Raw genomic sequence first — 14,618 nt, 5'->3', positions numbered from 1 at the left:
GTGATTGCCTTCAGTTTTAAGTAAAAAAAAAAAAAATCATTACAATCCTTCATCTTGGAAGTTTATAAATGCAGAGTAATATTGGAAATTAAAAGTGCATGGCATACAACTGCTATTTGTCTTCATGAAACTTTGGAATGGATATACGTCTTATTCACACAACAGATAGAAATCCTCAGATATGGAATGTCAAAGAGTATCTTTATGCAGGAAGAAACTTTCTGCGCTCAAGTTTTTTTTTTTCTTGGTACTAAAGCAAAAGGCCGTACAGATAAGTCTTGAAACCACAGGAACTTTGTGGAATATGATTAACTTTGCTCCGGAAGGACAAATGCAGGGTTTTTCAACCTCAACAACTTTTAAGATGTGTGGACTTCAACTCTCAAGAGTTCCTCAGCCAGCTTAAAGTTGCGGAAGTTGATAAAACACTAACGGGTTACTACAGACTGCGCTGTTTTCCACCCATGTTTTACTATGCTGGTGGTGTTATGTTCGAAATGAAAACAACTAGATTCCTGCATTGGCCAAGCCAATGATCAATATTTAGACTACGCAGATGCAAGATCACCAGATTTCTTCCTGTGTTCTTGAAGTCGCCCGATAGCAGTTTCTGAACCATTTGTAGTAACAGAAGGTTATGAAGCCTCCTGTTGTAGTCCCAGGCCATTGAAATGATATTTTGACCAAGTCTCCGTGGACCGTATTGGAAAATATGTTCCCCAAACTGCAGAGCTCAGAAGGGCATGTCAATCTAAACGGCAAAGGATTCAGATGGGAAATTATATCTGCTGACCACACAATCTTGAAAGCAGATTTTTCTCTCTGAAAAGATGTGATTTTCTGCTAGATAAAACTTAGAAAACAAACTATTCTATCTGATACAATGTAGGTCACATTCATTGATAGTATTCAAATAATTTAACAACCGCTTCTCAGGCCTAATGATCAGCTGGGTGGGTGTGGCCATGATGGGCGTGGCCAGGGGGTGTGACAGGCAGCACTTGGCCTCCCTGCAGCCTCCTGGGAGCAAGAACAGGCGGTGAGGGGGACGGGCCAGGGGGCCCCCCCGTGCCCCATTTTGGGCCTGGTAGGTCTCCCTGCACTTACTTGGGAGCCAAAATGGGGCGCATGTTGTTTCCTGGAAAGGGGGGGGGGGACAGCCAGCAATTTAACAATCAGTTCGCCCAAACTCGCCTGAACCGGCTGAATCCCATCATCAGTTGAAAACTGATTCAGCTCACCAGCAAACCAGGTTTGTAACTGAAACCATATTCAAACTTTAGATCTAATTATATTTACCGTAACTTAAATCCACAGCATTAAACAATTTCTTGCCTTTTTTTTTTTTTTTGCTTACAAACTGCTGGTATGGTAACTAGGCATACTTTTGCAATAGTTGTTGTTTTTTTAAAAAAAAATTAAGTCCCTGGGACTTGACTTCAATAGTGTTTCATGCTATATAATCAAGCTTTTCTAAGCCTTTCTTAGTAGGAGGAATGTTTATTTCACAATAGCCAATAACTTAAGACGTGATACTTTAAATATGGTTTCACCCTGGAAGGAAAGGATCAAATTGAAATCACCTGTCTTTTATTAGCTTGTTGATAATCTTATTTAGGTAATATTTTTGGTCACAAAAGTTTGATTTCTGAAAAAGTCTAGAACACAGTGTTAGTGCCTTGGAGCGGGTATTGAAACAATCCAATACTTCGTTTTTCAAAAGACTCCTCTAAAACAAATCAAGTGCAACTTACCATATATTTGAAAACATTTTAAATTAGGAGAAAACATCTCTCTTTACCTACTGGTGCCCCTCGTTTCATAATAGCACTTGTGCTACCCCAGGAATTGTGTTACCTGCTTTAACTTGGTCCCTTGTCAACCAAAATCCACATTTTTTTACACACTTTCTCTAGACCTACCAAAAGGTTTGCATCGCACGTTAAACAACATTAGAGTTTGCCCATGGCAATGCAATGGCATTTTTCAACTTCTGCCCAGGGAAGCAGAGGCTTTAAAAAAGGCTGAGGAATCCATTAAGGCTGGTGTTTTAACAGAACTAAAAAATAAAAGTTGTCGTTTAGCAATTTGCGATTATAAAAATAGCGTTTGTTTGGAAGGATCTCCGAGAAGGGTTCATGCCATTCACACACAAAGGATATTCGTACAAAAAAGGCACTCTAGCCAAACTGGGACAATAACAGTGAACAATAAATATACAGTTTACCATCTCATCATCGTATCATATCTCAATTCATAAACCTCAATATATACAAATAGGTTCCATCCACAATAATGCAGAAGAGAAGTATCCGCATAAGACGATTTAAGTGCATCTTTTATTCTAGGTTGAGGAAGTGTAAGTGGGGTTTACCAGAGTCACTGAAACAGGTGTCCGAATCAAGATGCCCACTTCCTAACACGAGTTTCGCTTTTTCATCTCAAGATGCTTTAACAACAATGTATAGAGGTCCAAGAGCACCTATATATATATGTGGAATATATATATATATTCCAGTCCCAAATATGAACAGTGGACAGAGATCATACATAATGGAATGTAAAAGATGTACAATCTGAGTTATTCTACCTCTGAACAGGCTCTGTTTACAGTACTTTTACTTAGGGTTCTTAAAATGCCACAACAGAAGACTTCTTGATAGCCAGAAATAAGCTAGGACTCACAATGCCCTCTTAGATATCCCAAAAGGCAACTGGACTTTGATTTTTTTTTTCCTTGAAAACGTTTCGCTTCTCCTCCAAGAAGCTTCTGCAGTTCTGACTGAATGGTGGGGAACAGAAGTGGTATTCAGTCGGTTTGGGGCGAACCGGCCCGAACCGGCTCTATGCCATCCTATTTAGGCACGTTTTTGAAGCCGGGCGCATGTGCGGAAGGCAGGCGTGTGCATAAACCAGGCATGCACGCATGAAGCAAGTGTGTGTGCACGGCGAACCAGTAGTAACGTAATGTGAAACCCACCACTGGTGGGGAACAGAAGGATTGAAGTGAATTGATTGAACTGATAGAAAGGATTGAACTGATAGAACCGAGGAAGCTTCTTGGAGGAGAAACAAAATGTTTTCAAGGGAAAAAAAAAACCAGGGAAGTCCAGTTGCCTTTTGAAAAGCACCTTTGGAATAACCATGACCTGGTGGGTTGAGAATCTCCGTAGATGTTTTGCCCTCTTCAATGCTTTTATCGGATTTTATCCCAAATTAAACACCACCAAATTCACACAAGTTAGCTACACCCAACTTTCCCTACCTTGCAGTCTTGACCACGCTGGCTGAATATTGTGGAATTGTTCTCGACACATGCAAATGGTCCTCAATTTGGAAAGAAGGTTTTTTTAGAAGGGACGGGAGCTTAAGAAAAATGAATGATTTTCTGGCGGAACTGCACATTCGTATCTTGTGCATAGGGCCAGGCAGATTAAGAAGGGAAATCGTTTTCTAGTCAAGGGAAACCAGACACGGATTCTGTTTTTGTTTGCACTCCTTCTAGTATCAAATCAATATTGTAAATAAGGCAAGACAAACTCCAAAACATTAGTTTACTAGAAATATTACAAATAGTGGGTTTTTTTTTAAAAAAAAACAGTATTCCTTTTTCTTCCTATTTATTTCTGGGGCTCATAAGCCATCTGAATTAAATTATTCCAGAAAGTGAGCTGATTTTCCAAAATCAATCGCAGCTGTCAAGAGGAAGGAATAGGAATAGTTTCACTCCAGCTTCTTAGTTTTCATCTATGGATATTAGCATAGCTGTAAAGACAAGCCTTAGCTAAATACCGCAAGCCACAACTGTAACAATCTGGATGGTGTATTGGGTCTTTACATCTTCACAATTAACTACAAAATAAAACCTGACCACAGCCGTTCAAATACACTGAGCACCTTTTTTCATGAAAAACATAAGATAACTAACACCGAAAAGGCAGTGTTCTTATCTCATAAAAATAAAACTGTCTCATAAAAAGAGTACTATGCAAAGCCTTTTTTCCTAGCTAAAAGCCGAATATTCTTAAAATGGAAGTCATTGCTAAAAAGTATATAGCTTCTAGGACATTACTTTAATCATGTTTTTATAAACATTACTTGATATTACAAGACTTAGGCTAGGTAAATAATTTCCAACACTCATCCAAAATGTGATATATAAATGTATTTAGTCATTAGAAGCTTTAGAAAACCAATAAGGCTATGAATCAAAGCTCTGATTGGGTACATTCCTAATGCATTGAGTTGAATGGTTGATCACATGGAAATATAAAATAATAATTACTACGCTAGGATATACAAACATTACTTCTTCCCCCGTATTTTCTTTTGTAATATTGTTGGACAAAGGATTTCCAGATGACTGGTTTTCTAGATCAGTGTTTCTCAACCTTGGCTTGAAGGTTGAAAGTGGGTGGACTTCAGCTCCCAGAATTCTAGGAGATAAAGTCCACCCATCTTCAAGCTGTCAAGGTTGAGAAAGTGTTTTAGATGGTCTTCTTCATTATCTGTGGATTATGGACTTTTGCCCTCGTGGACTAAGACGGCTATAATAGGTTTTTATATACTCATACCCAGACTTCCAATGCTTATCATTTCTGACAATATCAAGCACAAATTTGGTTAAGTTTCTCAAGGCAATTTAATGTACCGTACCTCTGTTCTACACGATAATGTTAAAATGTCTATTTTTTTAGCTAAGTGTCACTCTTGTAACACACAATAATCATATTCCCAAACACAGCTGCAATGCATGTTACGGAGGGTGGGTTCTTACTTAAATTACAAGTCTTGAATGAAAAGTAATGCCTTCAGCAGTATATGTTACTGCCTACATATTAGAAACATATTGTTTACCATCTGTTTTTTCCCCCACTTCAATTGGTAGAAAATTTTACGAAGAGAAAAAAAAAACTGTCTTGCTATTATTGTTTGCGAAATAGAAACTTGCAAATGGGAACTCATCCGTGCTCTTTAGGCAACGTACTGATTGAATGTTCGACTGCCGATGGAATCCCACTAAACTAAAATTCACTGCCGAACGAGCCAACAAAAATTGTGAAGTTGTAAATGCAAAGATGATGAATTGGGAAGAGTTGATTTGTCTGAGGCAAGGCCGAAGTGCGCAATTCGTGAGAGAGCAAGAGTTCACGGAAGAAAAGTTGATGAACCGATTTAAGAACGATCAGCGGATCAAAGTGAAATGGCTGTCAACCTTGGTGTTCCAGAGAATCACGGATAGCAGATCACCTTATGGATGTTCTCCTGCATCAGAAGGTTTGAGCATGATGGGTGTCTTGCAGAATGATGGCAGAAACGGAACCTTCAAAACTTGACAGCTGGTTGTCGCACCAAGAGAAGGAACTTCTTCACAGCATTGTGACAGCTGATGAAAACTAGGTTCATCACTGTCACCCAGAAACTAAGCATCGCTATCTATGGAACATCATCACAAAGTATAAAAGAGCAGAGAGATTACATTGGAAAAGTATGGGGTAGCTGTTAGTAGAGTTTAGCCTAGGAAAACAAGAAACAATGGGGAAGGAATTAAAAATTGCCCTGCCTTGATTTTCTTTGATTTAAGAGGAAAGGAAGGGGAAACGCCTGTGGTCTTTAACACAAATAAGACCAAGGAGCTTATAGTGGACTGTAGAAGGAATAGATCAGACATCCAGCCCTTGCTTATCAAAGGAGCAAGTGGCCAGTTTTAAGTTTCTGGGTGTTATCATAAAAGAGGACCTGACCTGGGGCGCTCACATTGCAGCACTGGTCAAAAGGACCGAGCAGAGATTATACTACCTGAGATTTCTCAGCAAACAACAACTGAATGGAAAACTGCTGGTGGCCTTTTACCGCTGCGCCGTAGAGAGTATTTTAACTTACTGCGCCTGTGTATGGTTTGCCAATTGCACAGTGGCAGATAGGACAGCGCTCCAGAGGGTCAACATCATTGCCCAGAGGATCATTGGTTGCCCTCTCCCCTCTTTGGAAGAGCTTTATAGCTCCCGCTGCCTTATGAAAGTTCAAAACATTCTTAAAGATCCATCTCATCCTGGACACTCTTTTTTTTTTTTTGAACTATTACCATCTGGCAGACGGTACAGGATAATAAAAACAAGGATAAATAGGATGAAAAACAGCTTCTATCCCAGGGCAATAACCATATTGAATTCTACGGTACAGTGCAATATCGGGTTTTCAATTTTCAATTATATAGAATGTAAAGGATGTATGTTTGTGTTTTGTTTTGTTTTTTAATTTGATTTATATGCCGCCCTTCTCCGGAGACTCAGGGCGGCTTACAATGTGTGCTCAGCAATAGCCTTCATCCTTTTGTATATTTATACAAAGTCAGCTTATTGCCCCCACAACTGGGTCCTCAATTTACCTACCTTAGAAAGGATGGAAGGCTGAGTCGACCTTGAGCCTTGGCGAGATTCGAACCTGCAGTAATTGCAGGCAGCTGGTCTTAATAACCAGCTTAATAACAGGGTGCCTTAGACCACTGTACTACCAAGATTTTTATTATTATAGTTATAATGTACACTGAAGATGGCATTTAATTTCGTCGTATCATGTGCAATGACAATAAAATAAAGGAAACTAAACTAAACTATAGCTTCTATGAATAAAACAGAATTCTAGCATTTCTTGTCGTATGATTCCTTCCAAGCCTACCTTGGTGGAGGAGGCAATAACGTTGAGTCATTACTTTTCATACAATCCTCATATATTTAGTGGCAGAACCAAAGAGAAAGGGCCAAATCAGTTTTTCTCTCTAAGTAATTGAGCTGAACTAAGATGAATTCTAAAGGCTTCTAAGTACACATCCTGCCTTGCGTTGCCGTTTTCTATCATAAAGCTCATTTACAGTACAGAATTTTACTGGCAGGACGAAAGGGGAATTCAGGTGATATTTTTGCAGTGAAACTTCCCTGTATTTTCTCACCATTGTTTATTTTACTTATCATCTACTGACAGGGGGGGAAAAATGAAATTGCTATACGGCATCACATGTTTTGCTAACTTTTTGGAATAGCAATTGCTCCCCCAGCAGGTCATAATTTAAGCTGCTTTTAGAACTTCTCTTCCAAAAGTAATTTTGAATGCAGCTTGAATCGGTACCAAAGATTAAAAAAAAACAAAAACATTTGGGATTATGTACATGACGCTTAAAATCCTGCCCTTTTTATCTGAACTGATGTCTTTCCCAAAAAGTCATTTAAAAACAAAGTATTTTTCGGAGTATAAGACACACCTACCTTTTTTGGTGAGGAAAAGAAGAAAAAGAAATCTGCCTCTGCCTCCCAGCAATTTTGCCTCATTGCAGCAAACAGCAAACAGCCTCCTTTACTTTCATTTTCGTTTTCAGCATAACTTGATTAGCACAAAAAAAAAAAATCTGCTCCAGCAATTTACCTCCTTGCAGCAAGCAGCAGAGGCCTGTGCAAAACAGCTGAGAGCAAAACAGCTGAGAGTCAGAAGCCGATCCAATCAACTTGTCCTAATTAGGCTGTGCTGAAGCTGAAAGAAGCTGTTTCTTCTTGCTGCTTGCTGCAAGGAGGTAACTGCTGGGACGCAGAGGCCAAAGGGTGGGGGCCACTGGGTAGGCGGGGCTACATTTGGTGTATAAGACGCACCTAAATTTTCACCCCCTTTTAGGGGGGGGGAATGGGTGCATCTTATACTCCAAAAAATACGGTACATAGAGTACTGCATTAATTTTGTGATCACCATTACACAACGGATACAAGAGAGACAAATCTAATCGCTGGTTCTACATTCCCGACTCGCAGAATGTATTGTTCTCCTTTTTCAAACAAAGGTGGAAGGAAAATTGGAGTTACTATATTGTATGAATATAAACTAAACAAACCACATAATTGACTATGTTCACTGGCCAAAATAAGTCTTAATCTGCAGACATACTTCAAACATGCCTGATCTGACATCCAGAAAGTTACCGTTTAAGGGCCTCCAACTACTCTGTTTCCCCCAAAATAAGACATCCCCAATCGGGCTTTTGAGCACATGGCAATAAGGCCAAGCGCTTATTTCAGGGTTCAAAAAAAAATATAAGACAGGGTCTTATTTTGGGGGAAACACAATAAGTCAGCCTCATCAGGTAGACTAGACAGGAATCACAACCAGATTCTAACTTTATTTTTTAACAGAATCTAACAAACCAAAGTTGGGTCTCTTCTGAACTTCTTTATACATTCTAGAACCATTATCCAGCTTCCAACTCTGCTGTTGTTTTTTTTCTGACCGTTTCCCTGGAAAGCATCTCTTCACTCTGTCTCCCAAAGTCTTTCCCACATTCCATTACAATAACAGCTTAACTCAGAAATACATTTCACCCCGAATTTGGACAATAGAAATTAGCAGCCAAACCAATTAAGTTCTCAGGACAGTTGCACAGTTTCAGAAACACAGCGATCCGTGGATGCAAAACAAATGTTATTAAGCCCTGACCACAATGAGACTTTCCTGTTGCTCAGGGGTCCCCAAACTTGGCAGCTTTAAGACTCGTGGACGTCAAATGCCAGAATTCTCCAGCCAGCTATGCTATTCTGGGAATTGAAGTCTAAGAGTCTTAAAGCTGCCAAGTTTGAAGACCTCTGCTGTAGCTGAACATAAAAGGGAGAGAAAGAAAAACATTGTCTATACATGTTTACACAAACAACTCCAATATCTACTTTGTGTTTCTTTCAAAGTAAAACAAAAAGAGAACGAATGTAACAGGTGATAGGATTCAATATCAGGTCGTACCTAACTTGTAACCACAGAGGGAGTGGCGCTTGGTGTTTTCTTTTGCAGTCAAAATCGTTAAGTTACTGTAGTATTACCTGATCCTCCAGCTAAAAGTCTAATATAGCTGGCTGCTTGTTGCAGTGACACAGAGAAAGTGTAGGAGTGTGAGATCGAAAAGTAACCTGGCAAACCTGTTGGAAAATGTTATGTAGCAGTTTCGTAATCCAATAGCCAATTTATATTCTTGCTATCTTTCATCTCAGTGCATGATGCCAAACATCAAAATTATGTTTCAAAAATACAATCTATTGCTAGAATTAATTCTACTTTTTTTTTTTTTTTTTGGTCTGGATGTTATGCATCCCTTTCTCCACTCTTGATGTATCTCCATCCTCCATTATTTACGGGCAAAAAAAAATATATGCAATTGTCATTATAGCCTTCATATAATTGCTTCTTAATCCACCTCCTTCTCTTTGAACATGCTCTTGGCCATCACGTTCTCCTTTACTGCCTGTAAAAAATTATCGTCGGCATCTTCTTTGCTTTAAAACATAGGTCCACAGGCTTTTTTTTTTTTTTTTTAAATCTTTTTCAGGAAGTTCCCGTTTTCACCCTTCCAGACGTTGAATCTCTGGACGGTTATCTACTTCTCTGGATTCTGTCCGAGCACGTATATAGTCACTGGTCTGTCGCGTGTTTTGCTGTCTGTTGGTGTTTCTCCAATTTTTAACTGCTAAAAATAAATTCACAGCATAGGCTGCGGTTGCCAAAAACCCGAATATCTAAAAAGAGAAAGAGAACATTTGTTTGAAGAAATAGCAGGTAACATTTAACAGAATACGAATTACCGTATTTTTCGGAATATAAGACGTTCCGGACTATAAGACGCACCTTCCTTTTTTGGTGAGGAAAACAAGAAAAAGAAATCTGCCTCTGCCTCCCAGCAATTTTGCCCCGTCGCAGCAAACAGCCTGCTTTGCTTTCATTTTTGTTTGCTTTCATCATAGCTTGAAAAATCTGCTCCCAGCAATTTACCTCCTTGCAGCAAACAGCAGAGGCCTGCGCAAAACAGCTGAGAACAAAACAACTGAGAGTTGGGAGGCCAACAGACAATCAACTTGTGCTAATTAGGCTGTGCTGAAGCTGAAATGGGCGGTTTCTTCTTGATGTTTGCTGCAAGGAGGTAAATTACTGGGAGGCAGAGGCCAAAGGGTGTGGGCCAATGGGTGGGCGGGGCTACATTCGGTATATAAGGCGCACCTAAATTTTCACCCCCTTTTAGGGGGGGGAAAGGTGCGTCTTATACTCCGAAAAATACAGTATGTGCGCGCTGTTGCTACCTTCAGATAAAAAGGTAGCTGCCTTTTACTGTCTTTAATACTGGTGTCCTGTTTGAAGGACAAGTTATAATCCTTATCACACAGATAAAGCTTCATAAAACTCCTTTGAACACAAACCAGAGATAATAAGCCTGCACTTTCAATTAAGTGAATACTGGTACTTAATTGTATATTTTGGGGGGTGGGTGAGTGGGAAATTTTACACTGTTGGTGTCTTTGATATGAAATCAATAAGCATGTGTAAATATAGCATCCACATATCCCAAATATTTTCAAGTAATGCTGCAGGATAGCCATTTATCCATCCATGTGATTTTTGAGCTAAAGCCCAGCTCCATTAAAAAGAAAAATAACTTAAGTAACTTAAACATATGATGACACTGATTATTTCTTTATTCCATTAAAATTTCCTGGAATTCTGCAGGCAAAAATTATGGAATTGTTAACTCTGAAAGGAGTCGATTAGCTTATACCATAACATTGCAAAATCCTTTTGCGAAACAGAACTGCTCATTAACTAAAGCATCAATACACCATCTGCAAATCCAGTGCCCACATGAGACTTTAACGGAGTGTTGGCTTGCAGCCCCTTCCTGAACCCCCTCCAAGGATTCTTGCTGAATCATGCTTTTTAATATATACCACAAAGGAGCAATTATTAAATACACGGAAAGTGATTATTAACTTTCAACCGTGTGGTATCTGGCATTATCACTCAAAGGCAAAGTGCAGCCTTACATACACACAAGGCTGCAAACCCCTGATCTACTCAGAAAAAAGCTCGCCACGATTTTCCCTTTGTGGCAGTTTAAAAAGCTTTGTTATTAAGCTGAATGTTTAAAACAAAGCCAAATGAGATGGATCGTTTATATATCAATAACCTAAAACGGTGAAATATATCGGCATTGCCATGATGGTAATAGCCAACATAAAGACAACCAATTTTGTTTCTTGATGTTTTCGATGTTTTGACCTCAAACAAAATTGGTTGTTTAGGCTGATTGCTATGTGAAAAGAGAGAGCCTAAATTGAAATTCTAACCAGCAATCAATCAATCAGAACAGAGCTATGGAAGGGACCTTGGAGGTCTTCTAGTCCAACCCCGTCGGTCAAGCAGCATAAATTAATCTGGGTGGCAGTTTGCTGTTGACAGTGGATTGACAGAGGGCACAAATATTTCATCTTTTCGACAAGAGAATGCAAATAAATCAATGTTTTCTTACCACAGCTGCAATTTCTGCACCTTTTTTATGGTTTAAAGCTGCAAGTACTATCGACGCAATGAAGAAGAAAAAAGTGCAGATTCCAGTATTGACCAAATCCTATAAAAACAAAATTATAGATATTATATCTTAGAATATTAGAATAGAACCGAATATTCTTTATTGGCCAAGTGTGATTGGACGCACGAGGAATTTGTCTCCGGTGCAGAAGCTCTTGGTGTACATACAATAACAAAGTAATATAAACATCAGACACAGATAGAGTGTGGAGAAGGCAGTGGAACAGATGAGAAGGATAATAATAGTACAGCTCTACTACAGGAGTAAATATCCTTAGACGTAAGACAGTGCTGTGGGGATTAGGACTTTGTCCAGAGTGATGGCACAAAGCAAAACAAAACAAAACAAAAAAAAAAAAAACCCTGTCTTTGTGTCTAACTGTTTTGGCATTCAATGCCCTGTAGCGGAGTCCCAAGGGGAGCAATCCAGGATGTGACGGGTTGGTAGATATTTTCTCAGCCCTCTTTTTGACTCCTCAATGGAAGGCAGGTTAATTGCAATTGTTTTTTCTGCAGTCTTAATTATCAGTCAAAGTCTGTCATACTGTCTGTCTGTCTGTCATAATATCAACTGAGTTGATGAAGCAGGATAGTTTGCATGCAATTACCGGTAATTACTTTATGTCAAATTGCAACTCCACAGAAAAATACACATTATACACCCGGTGAACAATTCCTGCATTATAGTCAAGAAAAAGAATTACTTAATAAAACAAGGGCAATTTCTTCTTTTCTTTATTCCAATACTACCAAACCCACAAAATATTCTTCCAGCCACAAGAATATTTTATAACTTAGCTACTGATATATAAATAGATTCCTAGCTCTGTCAAATCTAGAAAACTATCTGTATGCCTGCCACACATCTCTTACAGTATTACATGTTGCAGGATCTCTGTAAAATGCTAATTCTGTTTGTGTGACATAGTTTTAGCATAAAGGAACATTTCTCTAAGTCCTGGAGAATCTTTTCAAGTATTCTTTATTCCTGAAACAACAAATCATTCAGTAACTTCTGCAATTCAGTTTCACAGACTTCCTGTTTAGCAATGGAGCTCAAATGATTTTAATCTCATTGAATTCCCAGCTGTATAATTGGCATGCTGTTATGCACATTTATCATAATTCTAAGGAATTAGAGCGAGTTCTTGTTAGAACTTTGTTAGATGCTTTACAGGCTTACCAATACACTCAAAAAGAAAAGAGAGAGAGAGAGAAATGCAGATCATCCAGTTAATTTTACCATATATTTCACAGGTTATAGACAAAAGCTTAGCTAATATACCTGATGTTCCAATAAAGGAGTAGTGGGGATTCATTGTGTACATTTATTACAGAAATATGCCAAGATCACTTGGCTTTTAGTCCATCTTCCCTTCCAGTTTCAATTTTTAGGGTTTTGAGGAAATAAAATCCAGAGTTTTCCAAACAGAACTGATTAGGTAGGTAGGTAGGTACCCTGTTTCTCCTAAAATAAGACATCCCCTGATAATAAGTCCAATTGGGCTTTTGAGTGCATGCACTAAAATAAGCCCCCCCTGAAAATAAGCCCTCCCCAAAAATATTTAAACGCATGTGCAGCTGGTCCCTGCCATTTCCTCTGGTTTCCTCCACACTCCTCAAAATAATAAGACCTCCCTGAAAATAAGGCCAAGAGCTTATTTCGGGGTTCAAAAAAATATAAGGGTCTTATTTTTGGGGAAACACGATAGATAGATAGATAGATAGATAGATAGATAGATAGATAGATAGATAGATAAATAGACAGACAGACAGACAGACAGACAGACAGACAGACAGACAGACAGACAGACAGATATGCAGGCAGGCAGGCAGACAGATAGACAGACAGATCCAATTTAAGATTGCTAACATGAGCTCAAGTCAGCTTTTCAAAGGGTAGATTTCTTTCTATGGCCAGTAAGTTTTGATGCGGGAAATATTTACATACACAATCTATTTACATTAATTTATGTTTACCGGTATATATTAAACGGATATATCCAACTATCACATAGAGAAAGCTCTGTTCAATAGATAACTACAGATATTTCAGACAGCTAACAGTAGCCATCTATATAATCATGAAAGCATTCATTGGATTAATGTGGAGCAGAAAAGAAAAAGAATATGTTAGTATATATTGTTAAGAAGTTCATCAGTTTCAATTGCTGAGTTTTTAAAAAGTGACTTAAAAAGTAGGGGGTTTCACCACAGAGATGTTGGGTTATATTTGCACCTGTCAACAGTTCTTCAGCTCTTCAAGCCACAATCTGCTGCTTTAAAATTTACCCGCACCAAGTCAAGGCATCGTAGTTATCTCGACTTACTACTGTTGTAGTAAATTCAAAGCAATTTCTGGGAGGCAGTCAGGTGGCTTATTTGAAACCAGGGAACTTGTTTAATTATAGTTGATCACAGCTTTCTCCAACCTGGCATTGTCTGGATAATAAAGGGACAGAAACGTTTACAATTTCTAGCCAGCATAGAAGCAGAATGGGATTACTCGCTGCAGTCAACTTGCCATGGCCAACCTGGTATGGGACAATTCAACAATTCAATTTCATTATTTAAAACAATTAAACGTTTATTTTAATTTTTGTCATTCACATTTGGTTTTGCGACCTCTCCTTTTGCATCCTTCCTTTAATTATTCTGTTCCATCATTTCTTCAATATTAGTGTAACTCATCCTGCAGCGAGTTGTCTCGAGGCGAGTTGACCGCAGCAAGATGGCTGCAATGAGTTGGCCACAGTGAGTTGGTCAAGGCGAGTTGTCCTAGACCAGTGTTTCTCAACCTTGGAAGCTTGAAGATGGGTGGACTTCAACTCCCAGAATCCCCCAGCCAGCAGTGCTGGCTGGGGGATTCTGGGAGTTGAAGTCCACCCATCTTCAAGCTTCCAAGGTTGAGAAACACTGTCCTAGACCCACATAGAAGTTGCATGTTAATTTGTCTGATAAAGCTTGTTGGGGGAGACCTAGCATACAATACACAGCAACTCCTAAATGACCTAATTTGAATTTTTGCTTGCTATTTCAGATTATCGGGCAAGGACCATATTTGAAGTCTGTTTGGGACATATGTTAGTTTCTTTATCTTCCATATGCAGATTCTTTCCTGCAACGTCATTTGCTCAAAGTGTATAATAGCACTTCTGGCACACCACTTTGCCTTCCCTTCTAAATCTTCTTTTTGATTTCCAACGTATTTGTGTTTTAGTTATCATCTCTTTGATGCA

At 38.9% G+C, this 14,618-nt stretch overlaps 1 protein-coding gene across 1 annotated transcript in view; it reads right to left on the bottom strand.

Moving 5' to 3' along the window:
* Window positions 1-6,510: 6,510 nt before the first annotated feature.
* The window catches only part of CMTM4 (CKLF like MARVEL transmembrane domain containing 4), a 32,456-nt gene continuing 24,348 nt past the window's right edge, over window positions 6,511-14,618 (bottom strand). The window contains exons 3-4 of the mRNA XM_034425361.3: window positions 11,321-11,419; window positions 6,511-9,539 (exon numbers count right to left, since the gene is read on the bottom strand). Of these exons, the coding sequence (XP_034281252.2) occupies window positions 9,366-9,539; window positions 11,321-11,419 (273 nt within the window). The 3' untranslated portion in view covers window positions 6,511-9,365. The remainder of the gene's footprint in view (window positions 9,540-11,320; window positions 11,420-14,618) is intronic.

The sequence above is a fragment of the Pantherophis guttatus genome, chromosome 11 (genome assembly GCF_059756535.1).
Source record: "Pantherophis guttatus breed Tessera chromosome 11, ASM5975653v1, whole genome shotgun sequence".
NCBI classification, from domain to species: Eukaryota; Metazoa; Chordata; class Lepidosauria; order Squamata; family Colubridae; genus Pantherophis; species Pantherophis guttatus.
The sequence above is the reverse complement of the archived record's forward strand: the minus strand, read 5'-3'. Positions and strand labels throughout refer to the sequence as shown.